Below are 20,243 nucleotides of genomic sequence, written 5' to 3'. Positions count from 1 at the left end.
GTCACAGTCGTTGTACAAAGACATTGAAAGCAGTTCATTGTCATGTCACATGAGGCCACAAGGTTGCGCTGAACTCAGTATCTCGTGTGACCGCCCCGGGCAGCAATCACGGCTCAGCATCACCTCGGCACTGACCAGGTAAGTGTACGAATTCTGTCATGCGGAATTCCGTGCCATTCTGCTTGTAAGGTGTTGGCCAGTTGTGGGTGTGTCTGTGGCGCGTTCTGACGTTGACGTACACGTCGATCGAGTTCATCCTAGAGGTGTTCGACTGGGTTGAGGTCTTGAGATCTCGACGGCCAGGGCAAGACATTGACGTTGGCATTATGAAGGTAGTCTACCATGACCCGATATCTTCCTCAAACCAGGGATGCATCCTGCAGTCTCCGTAGCTGTGGCATTGCGATGACGTAGGTTGGAACAGTCGAATGTCGCGATCCTTTTGGACGGCCGGTTCTCTGGCGGTCTGTAGTGGAGTTGAACTGTTTGTATCGGTCCCAAAGGCGGCAAATGCTGCTGTGGTGGACGTTGAAGTGGCGTGCAACAGAAGACTGCGATTCCTGTTTGGATACGTCCTATGGCGATGTTCCGATCGGCATGGCTGAGTTTCGGCATTTTCGAACTTGAATAATGTTGAAAATTGAATGACAAATTATTGCCTTATGCTTGCCTTTTTTATAACTTGCACGTGCAATTTTCTTTACTGTTTTCCTCCATGACATTTTTTAACAAGTGTGAAAACAATGCCGTTTAAGACATTGCAAATCGACAATGGCTGCGTTTTGTCGCACCGTTTGTTGAATATCAGGCCACCAACATTTTCCAAGAACATATCCCCAATTTATATTCCGGATTTTGTGTACATACTACCTGTATGTTTCTTTTTGTGAAGAGTGTAGAAAAGTCAAAAGACGATTACCGGTGCCTACTATGCTGATCTGCTTCATCGCCTGAGAGATTCTATCAAAGAAAAGCGTCGAGGAATGCTGACTGCTGGAGTTCTACTACTTCATGACAACCTTTTGGCCAGCCCTCTTATCAGGAATAAGAAAAACCGTCGAACACTCCTTTTAACGTCCTCAACTCCCTTTCTGCATTGCATTAAAAACATATAACCTTTTTACTGATTATATTAAAGTGGTGAGGTGAGGTGAAATGGGGTTTAACGTGGCGTCCAAGATTATTGCACTTATATAGCGACGTGCAGATAATATTAAAGTAATTATTATAGAGGTTTACGAGGAGAACATTCTAATATTTAATCACGAGGCTGGTTTTGACACAAAATAATTAGATCAATTGAGGTCAAGTAAAGTCAAGTCTTTATTTCGAATGAAGGCCCTTTGCCAATATACATGATATTTCCATAAATATATACACAAGATATACAAATTCACACATCATGGTAAGCCTGAGTATAATTATAATTTTCTGTCTCTTATCATAGCTTTGTTATTCGAATTTAACGAGTTTCTTCAGCATTATTTCACAATTTCCATATAATAGCATTTGAAACGTAATTCAGGATTTGATATTTACGATTATACATTTACGGTGAGTAATATTCTCTAAGGGCACCATAATAGTTACAGATTTAAGACCAAACTTATATTCATCTTTTTTACCATGTTTACAAGCAGGAAGGTGCGTAGTGACAACTCAATTCCTGAGATCTACCATCAATAAGCTTGATGATGCTCATAGTATATTTGTCTCTAGAAAAATGAAAAACAAATGTCCAGTAAAGGAGAAAGAAAGGTTCCGTATCACAAGATGTATACCAAATTTAACCTCTTTGTCAAAGTCAACTTTTAGTAACACTTCCACGGAGATCGTATGCCTCGTTTACCTCAATCTCGGACGACAGTGACTCATTAATAAATGATCTGAGAAATTTAGAATATAATATAAGGCGAAGTGGGGTATATCGGCATTAAAGATAAAACAATCGTGTGTTATACAGCAGACTCAAAGGTTGAAATTACTCCTTGTCCTTGACATACAGGCATAACAGATACCAGTATAGAAGCGACCGTTAAAACAACAGAAATTGTATTACCAAAAAATAATATTGCTACAAACAGTACAAATTATAGATTTTATAACCATAATGTGCAGACTTTAGTTAATATGGTCGATTTGACGGGAGCGCCCTCTGGGTGCCGGGTGGAGAGAAGCCGCCGATACGTACGGACTTCATGGAGCGGGGTCGGCTGTCGATGTAGCCGTCATCTGAAACATCAAGCAAAGAAACTGAACGTTTGACCACGGAAACACTTAACTAACATGGGTATGCGTGTCATGGGACCTGAAGGGCCTTAAACTGGAGTGATAGATTGAGTGTTCATATATTATTGTCATGGAGAAGAGTTTGGTTGTGGCAGTTGAAACTGTCTTGAGATGTGATGTGATGTGAGGTTAGGCTGTGAGACGTGTACAATACAGAGAGTGAACTAGAAAGATAAAGGTGAAGGTGACGTGAAATTGGGTTTAACGTCGCGTTCAAGATTATTGCACTAATATAGAGACGTGAATGCACTGTGTGTGTGTGCGCGTGCGTGCGTGCGTGCGTGCGTGTGTGTGTGTGTGTGTGTGTTTCTTTGTATTAGCCCGGACTGCATGCACGTTTATAGTGTTAGCCCACAGAGATACCATGCCGCAGTTTAACATGAATACCCCACTCACACACAGTATACTGACTCCGAGCCGACCAGTCCTTGTTTTAGCCCCTTATGGCCGAGCGCCAGACAGGCCAACAACAAGTACCATCTTTTAATGACTTTTGGTATGACGCGGCCACAGATCGAACACCGAACCTTCCGCTCTCCGGGCGGACGCTCTACCACTAGACCACGGAGGCGGTAGAAAGAAAATGAAAGAGATGACAAACTGAAGAAATAGGATAGCATTCACTCACTCTTATTCCAGAAGTCATCCTTGTAGTCGCCTGATGCTTGGTAGACGTTGTTGCGGAAACCTTCCGGGGGAGTCCTCACCCTGGACGAACAGAACATGACACATTTTCAGTTAATCGAGTACCTCTCTATTCCGACATTTGAGGATTGAGCTGCCGAAATTATTATCAAGTACGAAATTAAACACGAATGAAAATATAGCGTCATATTTAACCTGATTCTAGATTCGAAATAAAGTTCAAGAATTAATTCATGTGCCAACTTCATGAAGAAGTATCTTGTTTGTTTGTAGTTTAAAGCCGCACTTAACAATAATCGAGTCTTGGCCAGACACTCCAGTCAGCGGCATCATGGGCATCGATCCACGAAATTGGGATACGATAACATGCATCAAACAAGTCAGAGCGCCTGACCACCCGTTCCGTTTGTCGCCTCCTACGACCAGCATAGCCGCCTTTACGGCAAGCATCGGTTGCTGAAGATCTATTCTGTCCATTGCTCTGTCTGATAATGCATCATATCTAAAGTCGTGTCGGGACACTGACAGGATCAACATGACATAAACAAAAATGCCCTGGCATGACATTTGTGACGCCATTCAACAAGGCGTGATCAATGAAGTCACTATTACTTCAACCATAGTATTTACATCCCCTCAAAAAAGGTTGGTAAAACGTTATTACACGTGAGCCTTAAGTGTACTTACGGGCCGAAATCTGGTCCCTCAGGTCTGGGTTTCACTTGATTTGGTTCCCTGATTAAAAAATATACTATACTGAGTTTGATCCAAATGATTTTACAAAGTCAGTCATGTAGCATTATCAAGTACAGATGAGAGAAGCGTAATTGGCGTAATTTCTCAACGGAAGGAGTAGTATAGTAATAGGGCGGCAAAAACATTTCTCTACTCGACTGAAAATAAGGACATTCCAGGGCAAAATGAAACTCCTCATCAATAGAACGAGTATTAAAAAAAGGTTGGTAAAACGTTATTACACGTGAGCCTTAAGTGTACTTACGGGCCGAAATCTGGTCCCTCAGGTCTGGGTTTCACTTGATTTGGTTCCCTGATTAAAAAATATACTATACTGAGTTTGATCCAAATGATTTTACAAAGTCAGTCATGTAGCATTATCAAGTACAGATGAGAGAAGCGTAATTGGCGTAATTTCTCAACGGAAGGAGTAGTATAGTAATAGGGCGGCAAAAACATTTCTCTACTCGACTGAAAATAAGGACATTCCAGGGCAAAATGAAACTCCTCATCAATAGAACGAGTATTACAGTCTGTGTATAAAACATTTGGGAACCATCATATACTTTCCCCCGTTTCTACTGCACTTTCAACTGAAGTGATACACAACAAAAAATTGTAATATACTCTTACTAAATCCTTAGAAGGAAATAATTCTATTATATACTTTTCAACACCCATTATAGTGTTGCTAAAAGCGGCGTAAAACCTCACGCACGCACTCGCTATAGTTTTGAAACCACAATACAAAAAAAGAGAAACTTGTTATCTTATTAAACCAATTCTGCAACTCTATATCTTTACATCCCCATGAAAACATGCTCAAAAATGTTTTAACATTACCACAATTCTGAGTGATCCAGACAAATCAGAAACCAGTTAAAAATAATTATCCGCAACTTATCACAGCAAGCACTTGGATGCCTGGGCCTTTCCGTATGAAGAAACGGCACCAGTAAACTATACATCGACCGTAATAATCAACATACATATATATAACTTACTGTATAAGTGTGGGTATGGTTACATCTGGGAAAACCAATGTTTCTTAGAGAATCATGCCATGTTCATATCGATAAGGCAGACGCTTTTTGACATGTACTTTCAATCATGGAGATCTACTGTAGATGTTTCTAGCAAATGCGAACATTATAGATATTTTAAAATGCAATTATGCGCAGAAAAAATATAACTGATGTAAATATAAGAAAATGCAGAATATCATTAACACAATTTAGATGGCAAGCACGACAAAATACCCAAATGTTTAAGATTATGTAAACAATGTTCTTTAAATGTTGTCAAAGATGAATTTCATTTTCTACTTGTATGTTGTAAATATGATAATTAAAGGAAAAAATATATTGAACAGAAATACTATGTACATCCAAATAAATACCAGTTTATCTCTTTAATATCACATGTGAGCAAAACGGCTATACAAAATCTCTCTCTCTCTCTCTCTCTCTTTATATATCATGCCATGTTATTAAGAAATTAATCCTTGTAACATTTCTAACCGCTTCCACATTGTCATGTATTCTGTACTATGGGCCTGTGGCCTTACAGTTATATATGAATAAACTGATTGAAGATTCCCGACATGGGTACAATGTGTGAAGCCCTTATCTGGTGACCCCCGCCGTGATATTGCTGGAATATTGCTAAAAGAGGCGTAAAAACCATACTCACTCACTCAGTGATATGTCTCTTGCAAGAATTATTTGGTAAATGAGAGCTTCAACTCACTGCGGTCCGCCACAACAGTCTCCACACATTCCTCCTCTTCCTCCACCTCCAGCACCGTCCGGTCCACCCGCTCCACATATCGCACCTGATCCGTTGGGTCCCGTGGGACCACAGCATGTACCGTACCTACAGTACCTATACAAGAAATAGCCAATAAGCAACAACAGCAGAAGGACCAGCAGTGCAATCAGAAGACCCAACACTGCCGCACCGGCTGGAGACGAAAATGTGTCAGAAGCAGACACTGCAGCAGCTGTCGTGGTTGTCGTGGTTGTTGTTGTTGTCGTAGTCGTTGTAGTGGTGGTTGTAGCAGGAGTTGTAGTGGTGGTGACGAAGCTCACATAGTATGTTGTCGTTGCAGTACGGGCTGGACTTCCTCCATCGAACGCTATAATTTCCAGTCGACAATCAGAGCAGTCTTTAGTAGCCGTGAAGCGGTTCAGGTATGTTATCCGGCCGTCATTAGTGAATATGACGTTGCTTCCCAAATTGATGCTACTTTTGAGGCGTAAGGTGACGTCATTGTTGGGCGAGGTTAAGTCGGCGTCGGTAGCGGTAATCGTGGCCAGCGTTGTGGGTGGCGTCAACACGTTCTGAGTAATCACGACTGACGTAGGGCTGCCCCCGAAGTCTGGTGTTTGGGTGTTCTGGTCTACAATCGTCACCTGGATGAGAGAAGAACCTGTTGCCCCTTTGTCGTCCGCTACCTCTATTGTCAACGTCGCTGAAGACGGGAAGGCGCCATCATCGACGACGTAGCTGTTACTGATTCTAAGGTTGTCGTTTTCCAGTGTAAATAAGTTGCTGTTGTTTGCGGAATTGAGTGATGGGGACAGAACGATGTCCCCTTCTGGATCTCTAATGGTCAGACCGAGCGCACACGTGGAGCCAAATTGCTGTAAGGATCAACCAGCTTTTAATATATTGATATGTAAAACTGATCTAACACTTATGACTTCTATATACATACTTGCTAAAAACACATTTCTTATGGAAAGCATTTTGTCGCTTATATCATTTAGAAAACCAAATTATCGCATGGAGGTCTGAGTAGCAGAACTGTATCATTCTACAGTATATTTCATATTTCACTTTAATTTCATATTTTTGAACTGGCATGTACTTACATTGCCTTCAAACAACGTGCAGGAATGAACAGGTTTGCTGAAGAACGGCGGTTCGTTTACATTGGCGACAGTGAGGGAGATGTAGGCGTTGACGGAGGGAAGGTAGCCGTCGAAGAGGGAGAAGGAGAGGTTTAGACGACTGACAGACTCGGCGTCCAGGAGAGTTGCACCGTTAGCAACTGCGTTTAACCGGACTTGTCTGGCTGAAACAATACAATGACATTTATGTCGCATGGTGTATCTTTCCACATTGACGTTTTCATGACATTGTTTACGTATATCCGTCATGAATTTAATGGTTTTGAACAACTTTTCTTCATGCACATAAAATGAAAATAGGATAAGTTGATAATTATGGGTATCGGCGAATTATTGCAATGCACCTTTTCATGTTACAATATGTTCCCAATGTATTTTAAAAAAATGTAACTTGTGTTTATTTATTGAGTCTCATCTCAGGAATGGATTCCTTAATGACTTAATAAACAGAGATTCTTTATTGTCACACAGCAAGATCTAACCGAGTATCTATTGCAACTGCTCCGAACACAGTCGTTTTGGAGGCGGCAGTGTCATGGTTTCCTGAATCAACACACACAGGTTTGGTCCCTGTTACAGCAACATAACGCTGGTCGTCTTTAGAACATATACATGTTTAATAGAGTGCATATCAGGAGGCTATAAATCAAATATGGTTTAGATGTTTCAAATATATTGAAATTAGATTGCAAATCAGATTCACAGGCACTTCCATAACGCATATACCACCAGGGCGTACAACGTAGTTGGTACTATGGTAACAAAAAACATGTACAAACCAAGCTGATGGTGATTAAATAAGTGATACCTCTGACGACAATAGTCTTCGTAGCATAGGTGATAGCGTGACGGACAAATCAAGAGATTGCAAGTTCAAATCCGACTTTAAACATTCTTTGTGTTGTTGCTACATGTCTTCCTCTCATAACAGGAAGCTTACAATGAAAGTATATCTGATTACTACTTAAAAGTTTTAGACCGCCTCCGTGGTCTAGTGGTAGAGCGTCCGCCTGGAGAGCGGAAGGTCCGGGGTTCGATCCCCGGCCGCGTCATACCAAAAGACGATAAAAGATAGTACTTGTTGATACCCTGTCTGGCGCTCGGCATTAAGGGGCTAAAACAAGGACTGGACGGTTCGGAGTCAGTATATTGTGTCTGAGTGGGGTATTCATGTTAAACTGCGGCATGGTATCTCGGTGAGCTAGCACTATAAATCGGCATCAGTCCGGACTAGTACAAGCAGCTACACACACACACACGTCGCTATATAAGTGCAATAATCTTGGACGCGAGGTAAAACACCATTTCACCTCACCTCACCTCACCTCACCTCACCTCACCTCGCTTAGACGTTTTAGTCACGATAGGCCACATAGTAAACAAATACGAACTGGTGAACTTTACGTCAAACAATTCCTGTCAGTGTAATCGATTGCCTATCCTGAAGTCGGAATCATAGAAATATCATTAAACATATTTTATTGTCCACAAAAACAAAAGGGGTTGGGCTCAAGTGCAACACTTAATACCGCCTTCTCCTTAAAGAATCGTTGAATGAACTGTTTTTATTATGGAGTGGGTCCCTTTTATTATAATATTATCATGGTATGTCAGTTTAATGTTGTAGGAAATCTCAATGTGGCGCAGGTAACAAATCATGAGCCAACACTGAGCGGATCCTGGCCCTGCTCGAGTCTATTTAAGATCAAGACCTCACTTATGTGCGAACCTTGCCTGCCATACGAATCTCCCATTGTTACTGTAGCCAAACAGAGCCTGCAATATTTCGTCTGCCTGTTATGAATTTTTAAAGCTGCCATTCAGGAACATGAACTTATCAAGTGTTGGTTTGATTTGGGCAAAGAGTTGCAGGGTTTGAGAAACTGCTCTGCTGTCTCCGACGACATACCTGTATGCAGTCATAGATATTTAATGTCGACGGAAATACTCACTTCCAGTCTGGTAGACGAACTTTGAGGCTTCCGCTACAGGATCTACTGTGAAGACAGGAATTAACGTCTGGAAGATGTCAGGGTCCGATAACGTCAATGTGGCTATCAGAGTCCCGGCCGGTGAGTCTTCATTCAGGGTGATGTTGAGTGGGAGGTTCTGTACACTGGGACGAGTGTTCAAGTCTGGTGGCAGTGCCAAAATATACAGTTAATTGTCATGAATATAATCCTGGATCAATGAGTGAATAACAGTTCATCCGAGGTTCATGTGACATTATGATTTTACGCATTCCGCAGCAATGTTTACGTTACATAGCCTGCAGTCCACAAAGTACTTATCACGCATGAAGCAGAGGATTGTTTGTTTGGTATTTAACTCCGCACTCAGCAGTATTCCGGCTATATGACGGCGGTCTGTAAATAATCGAGTCTGGACACGACAATCCAGTGATTGACATCATGAGCATCGATCCACGCAATTGGGATACGATGACATTCTTCAACCAAGTCAGCGAACCTGACCACCCGATCCCGTGAGTCGCCTCTTACGGCATGCATGGGTTGCTGAAGAACTATCCTACCCCGGATCTTCACGGGTACTGCTGATTCCGAGATTAGGTAGTCTAGCTTTGGTTATTGTTGGTTTATAGCCTGTTTTTAATTACTAAGTATTAATGAATTGTATATTGGTGTGTTTTAAATTTTAATCAGCTTTTACTGTTTAACTGTCCTTTGTCGACAGATATTTTGTAACCATGTTATCATCGCTTTGACAATGCGATGTAAATGTGAACGCACTCATTCACATTGTGCCTCTGCCACAGGCCATAGAGATGTGGCTATTTGTCACATCTTACACAGCCCATCAGCAAGTTACATGTGTTCATCATCTACTGTATAGAACCCTGCGGAGTTCGTCGATTCTTATTCACGAACCCACATTTAATCGTACATGTATGTCCCACCCCCCCACCCCCCACCACCCACCCTGCCCAACCCGACCCCACCCTCACGTAACGTCGCTCTGCATAAGTAAAAATATAGACCCTGCCCTCACGACTAAGTCTTGAAGTCACTTGAAGTCATTACCCATATCTGTGGGGATCCCGGATCAGAATAGGTCTAAACTACCCCATGCTCGTTGTAAGAACCCACTTTAGTGAGGATAGGGTGGGACAGTCGTTTTGTCCATTGATCCTTTACTTACTCATGATGTTGACAGTGATGGTGAGGGGTCCTACAACGTGCTTGCCGTCACTGACGTTGACCTTGATCGTCACAGGGGTCACAGTAGCCGTTAACAAGTGTTTGGCTGCGGAAATGACTCCGTCCTCTGCAGACAGAATTCGTTGAATCCATTACCACTAACATGAAAAATGTTGCTTTGGAATACTCAAAAAGAAAATAATTTTTCATTGGATAATAGGCGTCTATTGTTTTATTTCTTGTTTACCGACTACCAACAAGCCATACGACTGTCGGGTCTTATATTGTAACACATGGCACATTCAAACAGTTTCCTACACGTTTCTATGAACGATTAAACTCCTACTTTTGGCTGATAACGTTTAATTGGATTTGCCCCAAAAGCAATCAAATTCTTCTAATTTCGAACACAAATCAAGAATAAAGTAACAAATATAAATCAATTAGTGTTCGGTCAACCGAAAAAGTGAGTATGTTTATCGCGTTGTGACAATAACTCCCTTTGGTCTAACGAAAGCCGAAGTTACAACAAACAGTACTACATATTCTCAAACACGTTTATTTTATGCACTTACGTTGACTGATCTGGAAGTAGTCAACTGTGGATGGGTCGACGGTCATCACATACGTGATAGGATCTGTCTCGTTGTCGGTCACTTGGACATCATACACCAGACTTCCGACCACCCCGTTTATAGCATCCAGGGTGATCGTCACTACAAATGGGGAGCTTCTGTTCAGTACATGTTGTTAGTCTATATGTATGTGTATCCAGGTAAATGAAAGCAGGGTTATAGAGAAAACATGGAACGAGAACATGATGGAGAAGGTGGAGTAGGAAGAGGTTACATTCATGCATGTACTATTGGTCACCAAAGGGAGGCATCCGCATTGGAACCAGTTCTCGTCAAATGACTGTCGCGCTGCACAAACACAACCGTAATTGAAATACGTGCATATGTACTGTCCACTATACAATAACCACTTTTTTAAATCGGCCTTTTATGTGGCATGATCGTGCCAATGGCTTATTACACATCAGAGGGTGCACTGGTGGCCAAGTCGTCTAAGGTGCCGCGATTCGCTGTGCAGAGTTACGTCCCTTGGGCACACCAGAAACCTATGATTGTGGGTTCGAATCCCGGTTCGCCCCGTTTATGTTTCTAGGTTTGTCAGCACCACACCTGTGCTTGTGGGTGTTACCGAAGTGGTAAAGGTCTGAGACCTGCATCACTTCGGGCTTTCCTCTTACATTAAGCTGACACGCCGTGATATAACTGGAATACTGTTAAAAGCGGCGTAAACCCAGCTCACTCACTATTACACATCAGCACAGTTCTGCACTACCCATCATATGTTGCTTGAAATATTTCGGTGAGCTGAAGAACACGAACCAAACTATTCGTCATGGACAGACAGATGCTGGAGGTTAAACTTACACAACTAATACGCCATTACATAGAGGAGGAATACTCTTGTTTCTTTAGGCGAGTTAAAGAGGATAATATTATGGTTAAATAATAAGTTATAATTATGTTATCTTTTCCATCCGGGATGGGCGGGTAGCCTAGTGGTTAAAGCGTTCGCCCGTCATGCCGAAGATCCGGGTTCGATTCCCGACATGGGTACAGTGTGTGAAGCCCATTTCTGGTGTACCCCGCCGTGATATTGCTGGAATATTGCTAAAAGCGGCGTAAAACCATACTCAATCACTCACTCTTTTCCATCCACGCAAGATGAACTAAGAAAAATTAATGCAGCAGCTACCTCCTGGAAGGCCGGCCACGACGGGAGCCTGGTTTGGGATGATGTCAACCTCCAGTGTCTGAGACGGACTCGTAGTGACGGTGTCAATGGCGACACATTGGACCTCTATTCTGTACGTCCTGATGACACTGTAGTCCAGGCTCTGTCCTTGGTTTGGGACGTACACAATGAAGAATCCTGTCACAGAGGTAACATGTTCAAATACAACTTAATACTATCGTTCTCATATGGCCCCGGACATAGACTTTGCTTAGCTACCTACATACTGCGCTCCTTAATGTGTGTAGTTGTCGCTAACACTTCCTAAAAAGGAACATCATAATAGGATGACTCATCTATGTATTGTCCTCAATTTCTAACGAGCAGTGACAAAGAAGTTATGACGTTACCGATACTATTGCGCCAAGCAACGAGGTTACAATGCAGAGACATTATTGTTTAAAACATATTGCGGCACTGACCCAATTCGCCTTGTCACAAGAAATACCAAAATAAAGGGAAACAAAATGAACTAAAATTAAGTTGTAAAGTTATTATCAAATGCTGAAGCACTTTAGCAGAAAACTAATGTCAGCTGCTAGACATGAGACATATGGAATTAATACCATGGGATGCTCAAAAACTGAAAGGATTTGCTTGGTTTTAAAAATCTTAGAAAAGAACCAGATTCAATTCTTTAAAAACATTTGATTTTTCAACAGAACTATCCCACATGGCAAACGTAAGGATAAACTTTCATTCCTTGATTTGTTACAAAACGTGGTGGCCATATGGTTACATATCTATGTTCAGGTCAATTTGTCAAAACAGAAAGGAAATGCCAATTGAAGTTTACTGAGATAACAATATGTATAATCCTGGACTTTCTCGTTGATAACATGTATGTACAATTTGAGGCAAGAAGTCGGCATCCCCATGGGCATCAACTGTGTTCCCCTTCTTGTCGATCTGGTTCTTTATTTATATGATTGCGAATTTTTGCTCGGACTAGCAATGTTAAACAAGGTAATTTGGACCAGAAGTTTAACTTAAGCTTGAGGAATATCGATGATCTGATATCGTTCAATTACCATCAAATAGCCAATTCCCTTCCACTGATTTACCCACCTGAACTAGAAATCTAGGAGACCATAGAGACTGCCTCATCTGTTTCATGAATATATCTATGCATAAAGATTCAGAGTGACAAAACTCCCTCCACAAGACTATGTGACAAGAGAGGTGACTTCAATAGTCAACATATCCATTCCCTTTATGTCGAGCAATATTCCTGCAGCTCCATCCAGCCATTGGTGTCTATCTTTCACTACTTTTGAGGTACAACCGGGCATGCTCTTTCTGCCTTGATTTCAAAGAGCTCCATGCTACCCCTACTTAGACGCTGTTTGATCAAGGTTCAATATCAAGGTTTGATATTCAGGGCACCCATAAAGCTTTCAAAACGTTGCTCATAAACACAAGCTTATGATATAATGGGAATCGTACAATCGACTCTGCTTTTGGCAGATATTTCTTATACTGTGAATATACTGTGACGGTATTCATGTTAAACTGCGGCATGGTATCTCAGTGAGCTAGCACTATAAATCGGCATCAGTCCGGACTAGTACAAGAAGCCACACACACACACACACACACACACACACACACACACGTGCATGCACGTCTCTATATAAGTGCAATAATCTTGAACGCGACGTTAAACCCCATTTCACCTCACCGATGCTATGGAGATGGTACTAAAACTGTAAATATCGGAGAAACTGAATTTGTTTTCACTAGGAACATATACTTCATATTAAAGTGAAGTTCGCATAATATCCTATAAAATGAATGTGATATGAACAAAAAATGCCAATGAAACAAACCTGCCACAAATACAACTTACTGTTGGTATTGGTCAGAAAATTATTGTTTATTCTGAACACATCGAAGGGCCCTCCGGTTATTAAATTGTTGTTATTGTTGAAACCATTAAGAAACACGGTGCCATCGTTAGTGATTCCCACCATATTGCAGGTGCCACACTCCATGTTAGTAGATCCACTGTCTGTACAGTTGATAAGTGCGAGCGTCGTCTGTACCGTGTTGTCTTCGTGAAGGTTGACAACTTGGAAGGCCTCAATTAGGGGCATGGGCATTGCAGTCTGAAGCATAGGCATAGTTCACTGTTACGGTGTCAACATTTAAACAACAACTTAATTTGTATTATTATATAAGATACCTACGCTATAAATCGCGAAGAACAATGAAGGATGAAGCGTGGTTTATTTCACGATAAAACATTTTTTTATATCATGGCGTCATTTCTGGAGATTCGAACATGTACTGGCAACTTTATGACGTCATGTACCCTTCTATAATCCTAAGAAATATCTGCTGAAAGCAGATTTTATGCACGACGAGAATATTGTTTCCAAATAAAAGGAAAGATACGTTATTAAATACATTTGTTGCAGTGAGAACGGCATCAAACATGTAATTATCTGTATTTATGCTTGCTATTCCATTCAGATAGAAGGTGAGATCAAGGTTATGCAGATGAGGAACCGGTTACGCCCACTTTCTCTCCACTTAACGTTTAACCCCCTCATACTTAATCACTCTCACTCAATCGAGCTCAGCCGAACAATCTCCAGGGCTCGAGCTTACACTCGTTCTAGTTCCCATGCCTACACTTACATTCATTCACTAGCTCCCATGCCTACACTCACAATTTATCTATAGCTCCTATGCCTACACTCACAAATAATCTATAGCTCCCATGCCTACACTCACAATTTATCTATAGCTCCCATGCCTATACTCACAAATAATGTATAGCTCCCAGTGCCTACACTCACAAATTATCTATAGCTCCCATGCCTACTCTCACGATTTTTCTATAACTCCTATTCCTAGGCATACACTCAATCTCCAGCTCCCATAATTACACTTACATTCACTCTGTAGCTCCAATGCCTACACTCACAATTAATCTATAGCTCCCATGCCTACACTCACAATTTATCTATAGCTCCTATGCCTACACTCACAATTAATCTATAGCTCCCATGCCTACACTCACAATTTATCTATAGCTCCCATGCCTATACTCACAAATAATGTATAGCTCCCAGTGCCTACACTCACAAATTATCTATAGCTCCCATGCCTACTCTCACGATTTTTCTATAGCTCCTAGTCCTAGGCATACACTCAATCTCCAGCTCCCATAATTACACTTACATTCACTCTGTAGCTCCCATGCCTACACACACAATTAATCTATAGCTCCCATGCCTACACTCACAATTAATCTATAGCTCCCATGCCTACACTCACAATTTATCTCTAGGCATACACTCAATCTCCAGCTCCCGTGATTACATTTACATTCACTCTGTAGCTCCCATGCCTACACACACAATTTATCTATAGCTCCCATGCCTACACACACAATTTATCTATAGCTCCCATGCCTACACACACAATTAATCTATAGCTCCCATGCCTACTCTCGCGATGTTTCTATAGCTCCTATGCCCAGGCATACACTCAATCTCGAGCTCCCGTGATAATACTTACATTCACTCTCTAGCTCTCATGCCTACACTCACTATTAATCTAAAGATCCTATGCCCAGCCATACACTCAATCTCGAGCTCCCGTGATAATACTTACATTCACTCTCTAGCTCTCATGCCTACACTCACTATTAATCTAAAGATCCTATGCCCAGCCATACACTCAGTCTCGAGCTCACGTGATAACACTTGCATTCACTCTCTAGCTTCCATGCCTTAACTCACAATTTATCTATAGTTCCTATGCCTATACTTACATTCACTCTTTAGGTCTCATGCCTACAGTTACACCCTGTAACGCCCATGCCTTGTATTACACGCAATCCCTAGCCTCCGTGCCTGCAACTACACTCAATCTTCAGCTCCCGTCATTATGTTCTCTTTCTCATGCTTACAATCACTATCACGCCACTGTGCCTGCGCTCTTAAAAACACTCACAATCTGTCGAATAACAGCGCTATCACTAACATTCACTCTCAAGTTATCATGAAACGTAAATGACGGAAATAAAAAAATATTTGTCAAAACAGATTCCAGATTTCCAGATTGCCCTGATGGCAAAATAGCGATGATAATTAGACGAATGGATCACTGAAAACCACTGATGACACTAGGTGTTCGCGAAAAGGGTAAGCATGTCCTGTCCTACCAGTAGCACACGCCACAGACAACAATTTGCACAAAAAGTAAGTGTTTTTCTTGCCTGACTGCTGCCATATGACAGCGGCCTGAAAACAAGCGAGTCCTAACCAGACAATCCAGTGACACCATAGCGCGTTTACTGATTACTGATAAATCACGCTTTAGTGTTGACACCAACTCTCACTCCCTCCACTAGTGCTCTATCCAAATTAGTGTTGAAATCAACATTCACTCTCACACACGTATACTCACTTTCACACAGTCGAACTAGCGCCAACTCATTCTCTGTACACTGACTCGCATCTAAGTCAAGTTTAAGTCTTACTTGAACCTACTAGCATAAATTGTAAAACATAATTGTAAATACTTCAGTTGTGAATATCTTAATAATTTTTAATCGTTCGTATCATTTTCTTTGATAATCGTCATTTACCATTATTAATATACGTATCATGAGAATAATACTTACTACATTATAAAGGTTTGGGGTGGACATCACGAATACCAGGAGGAGCGATAGTCCTCGGACATTCAATCCATGCATTGCGGCCATATTGCTCGTATTCACGACTGTCTCACTCTTAGAGATAGTGAAGGTTTATATTGACGCACCATGTATCGCAAAACCCTCCTTTAACAATGTCTATTATAGCCTTTCTATTGTAGACAAATGATCAGCGGGATTTTTTTATTTATTTTGACAAGCTAACTGAAGGATCGCTTAGCCATTGACAACATATCAATAGCTCTAAACACATGCACACAAAGTGGACCTTGTTAGTTTAGGTCAAGTAAGGTTGGGGTTTTTTATTTTGGATTTAATAGTATGAATACGTTTAAGTTATTGACGTATTTAAACTTATATTGAAATGAGCTTATTGTCAGCGCTCATTATTATCGTGCTGACATGAACTTACAGAGATCTGTTGCCAACAAAATGAAATGGAATACATTAAAGCGTGTTAGAGTGAAAGGTATTTACAGCACCAACATTGAAGTACAGCTTGTAATGTTTGTAAGTGTGTGTATCGGGGGAACGGGTGGCCAAGTAGTCTAAGGCGCCGCGATTCGCTGTGCAGAGTTGCGTCCCTTGGGCACACCAGAAACCTATGATTTTGGGTTCGAATCCCGGTTCGCCCCGATTATGTTTCTAGGTTTGTCAGCACCATACCCGTGCTCGTGGGTTTAACCGAAGTAGGTAAACGTCCGAGACCTGCATCACTTCGGGCTTTCCTCTTACATTAAGCTGACACACCGTGATATAACTGGAATAATGTTAAACGCGGCATTAAACCCAACTCACTCACTCACTATTGTGTGTATCAATTGCTGGCGACTATAGACATTATAACTGTCATGAAAACCCATTTCGTCAACTTCTAAATTAATTTGTGCCTGATGCCTACTGTTTTTTTTTGTCGCATGTCTGTGTTTGACTTCGGTGAAAATGACAAAATTAGTTCCTGATGGCATCCATGCTAATTAGCCTTTAAGTAGTAAAGCTAACAAGATACTTAGAAGTCAATCAACATGTAGAAGTATCGCATAATAATGAACGACCACTCCTCCATTATGTATATCAGATACACATACACATACATTAGGTTGTCCATGTAGGAGCATACATATTGCAGTATTATTTTATTAAGTATCTTAATGTCTGAAAGCCTTATGGATTCCGGGTTAGAAGGTCCCTGGAACCTATTTTGGTCGTAAGAGGCAACTTATTGTACCGGATGGTCAGGCTCGGTGACTTGGTTGATTGCGTGTATGTATATCCCGAGGACGTGGAAAGATGCTCATAATGTCAATCACTGGTTTGTCTGGCCCGGATTCGTTCATTTGCATCATAGCAGCAATATTGAGGCGTCAAACAACACACAAAACAATACAAACTAAAAACAAAATGCCTGAATACTAAACATGTCCTATATGGACATGGACGAATCTATCAATGCATATTTGAAACCAATGGTGATATACTCGATGAGGTTCATGATCTCAGGAGGTACGTGGTCCGTGAAGATCCGGGATAGAATAGATCTTCAGCAACCCATGTTTGCCGTAAAAAGCGACCATGCTTGTCGTAAGAGGCGACTAACGGGATCGGGTGGTCAGGCTCGCTGACTTGGTTGATGCATGTCATCGTATCCCAATTGCGTGGATCAATGCGCATGGTGTCAATCGTCCCATGATGATCGGGGGTAAAATAGGTCTTCAGCAACCCATGCTTACCGTAAAAGGTGACTACTTGTCGTAAAAGGCGACTAACGGGATCGGGTGGTCAGGCTCGCTGTCTTGGTTGATGTGTGTCATCGATCCACGCAATTGGGATCGATGACCATGATATTAATCACTGGATTGTCTGGTCCAGACTCGATTATTTACAGACCGCCGTCATATAGCTGGAATATTGCTTAGTGCAGCGTTAAAGAACAAACAAACAAACATGATGTCAATCACTGGATTGTCTGGTCCAGACTCGATTATTTACAGACCGCCGTCATATAGCTGGAATATTGCTGAGTCAACCACGTCAGCTAGCCTGACCACCCGATCCCGTTAGTCGCCTCTCACGACAAGTATAGTCGACGTCGCCTGTTACGGCAAGCATGGGTTGCTGAAGACCTATTCTACCCCGGATGTTCACGGGTCCCATGACGCTATAGGTAGATACAGGTCCCAATGTCCTGGTTTCATGTCTGTATATGGTATGTGAGTGAGTTGGTTTTATGCTGCTTTGAACATTATGTCAGTTATAACACGACGTGTCAGCTTGATGTATTACAATGCAGGTAATAAAATACCAAGGATCAAAATCAGGGCGAATCGTAAATTCGAACCGGCGATCGTAGGATCCTGGAACGCATTGACACTTATTTCTACACACATACAATATATATATATATATATATATGTCCAAAAGAAACGATACCAACTTATTTTCAAAATTGTTTTTTACTAAGTGAATTGTCTAGTATGAAAACATGCCAATTCGTATTGCACATCCCAAACACAGCATAGTCGATAAAAAATACCGGGAACACGTGATCACTTCCGGGAAAAAACGTAAATTTCGTGAAAGTGACATTTCCCTCACTAGCATGTTCTGCACGTGCATAAAAACTATATAACACGGCTGATCAGACCCGTTGATATCACAGCAACAAAAAGAACACAAGATATGCCACGTTTGACAGCCATCGAGAGAGAGAGAGCCGTTGGAATGGTCCAACAAGGAGCGTCACACGTCGACGTCGCCAGAAGGTTGGGCTGCGCACGCATAACTATCACCAGGTTGATGCAGCGGTTACGTCAGACAGGTCAGACGTCAGACAGGCCCAGGAGTGGAAGACCACGAGTAACCACGCCCCGTGAAGATCGTTACATCCGGGTATTACACCTGAGGAACCGCACCGTAACAGCGACGCCCACGGCGGCTACAGCACTGGGACACAGGATCAGTCGACAGACCGTCTACAGGAGACTACGGCAGTATGGTATCCGGCCACGTCATCCCTACCGCGGACCGCTCCTGACGCCTCGACACCGGAACAACAGACTGATCTGGGCCAGGCGAGTTCGACGTTGGCAACGGCGGGACTGGGCACGTGTTATGTTCTCTGATGAGAGCAGATTCCTCATCTTCAGAAACGATGGACGGCAGCTTGTATACCGACGATTTGGTGAACGTTTGGCGCCTAACTGTATCCAACAGGTCCGGCCGTTTGGAGGTGGATGGTGAATGGTTTGGGGTGGCATATGTGGTGACGTCAAAACGATGCTTGTCGTAATTCGTGGAAACCTGAATGCACAGCGTTATCTTGATGACATCCTACGGCCTGTTGTGGTGCCCTTTATTCAGCAACAGCCTCGTGGACTCCTTTTCCAACATGACAATGCAAGGCCACACACAGCAAGATTGACACAGAACTTCCTTGCCAACGCCAACGTACAGGTTTTGCCATGGCCCGCATGTTCACCGGACATGAATCCCATCGAGCACTTATGGGACCACCTCGATCGGCAAATCCGACGTCGCCGTGTGCCTCCAGTCAACGTCCAGGACTTGGAACGATGTCTCCTCGAGGAATGGCAACGCATCACTCCCAATGCCATCAGACGTTTGACGTCATCAGTCCTTAGGCGTTCTGGCATGTATTGATGCTCACGGTGGACATACCCGCTACTGACTTGACTTTGAGACGTGTGGTGTGACATTTCCCGTTGTTTCTGTGATCAGTGCTCTAACGAAATGTTCATTTTTCGACCCCACCCATCTTTAAAGGCTTGTCATATTGGTTGTACAGATATTATTGAAATGAAATTTTGTACAGATGTTGTGAAAGGATTTCTCAAAAGCATAACACCAATCCTAAACTTCTGCATTGTTTAGTTTTTATTTTATGTCGTTGCAAACAGGTGGTATCGTTTCTTTTGGACACTAGTTTATATATGTATGTGTGTACGTGTATTCAGAGGAGTACTGTTAATCGGCAAAACTGCAGGCAGCCAGATTACTTAA

The 20,243-nt window shown here is 42.1% G+C and overlaps 1 protein-coding gene across 1 annotated transcript; it reads right to left on the bottom strand.

Annotated features, from left to right (window-relative positions):
- Nucleotides 1-1,299: 1,299 nt before the first annotated feature.
- Nucleotides 1,300-16,277, bottom strand: LOC139464536 (protocadherin-9-like). The gene is made up of 12 exons (XM_071246090.1): nucleotides 16,188-16,277; nucleotides 13,398-13,656; nucleotides 11,510-11,686; nucleotides 10,318-10,458; nucleotides 9,744-9,869; nucleotides 8,537-8,719; nucleotides 6,546-6,748; nucleotides 5,419-6,314; nucleotides 3,935-3,982; nucleotides 3,622-3,669; nucleotides 2,918-2,997; nucleotides 1,300-2,232 (listed from the first exon to the last, which is right to left on the bottom strand). The coding sequence occupies exons 1-12, from the start codon at nucleotides 16,269-16,271 to the stop codon at nucleotides 2,126-2,128; spliced, it is 2,352 nt and encodes a 783-aa protein (XP_071102191.1). The 5' UTR covers nucleotides 16,272-16,277; the 3' UTR covers nucleotides 1,300-2,125.
- Nucleotides 16,278-20,243: the final 3,966 nt, after the last annotated feature.

Source organism: Haliotis cracherodii, unplaced genomic scaffold (assembly GCF_022045235.1).
Source record: "Haliotis cracherodii isolate W230 unplaced genomic scaffold, xgHalCrac1.p SCAF_1, whole genome shotgun sequence".
Classification (NCBI taxonomy): domain Eukaryota; kingdom Metazoa; phylum Mollusca; class Gastropoda; order Lepetellida; family Haliotidae; genus Haliotis; species Haliotis cracherodii.
The sequence above is the reverse complement of the archived record's forward strand: the minus strand, read 5'-3'. Positions and strand labels throughout refer to the sequence as shown.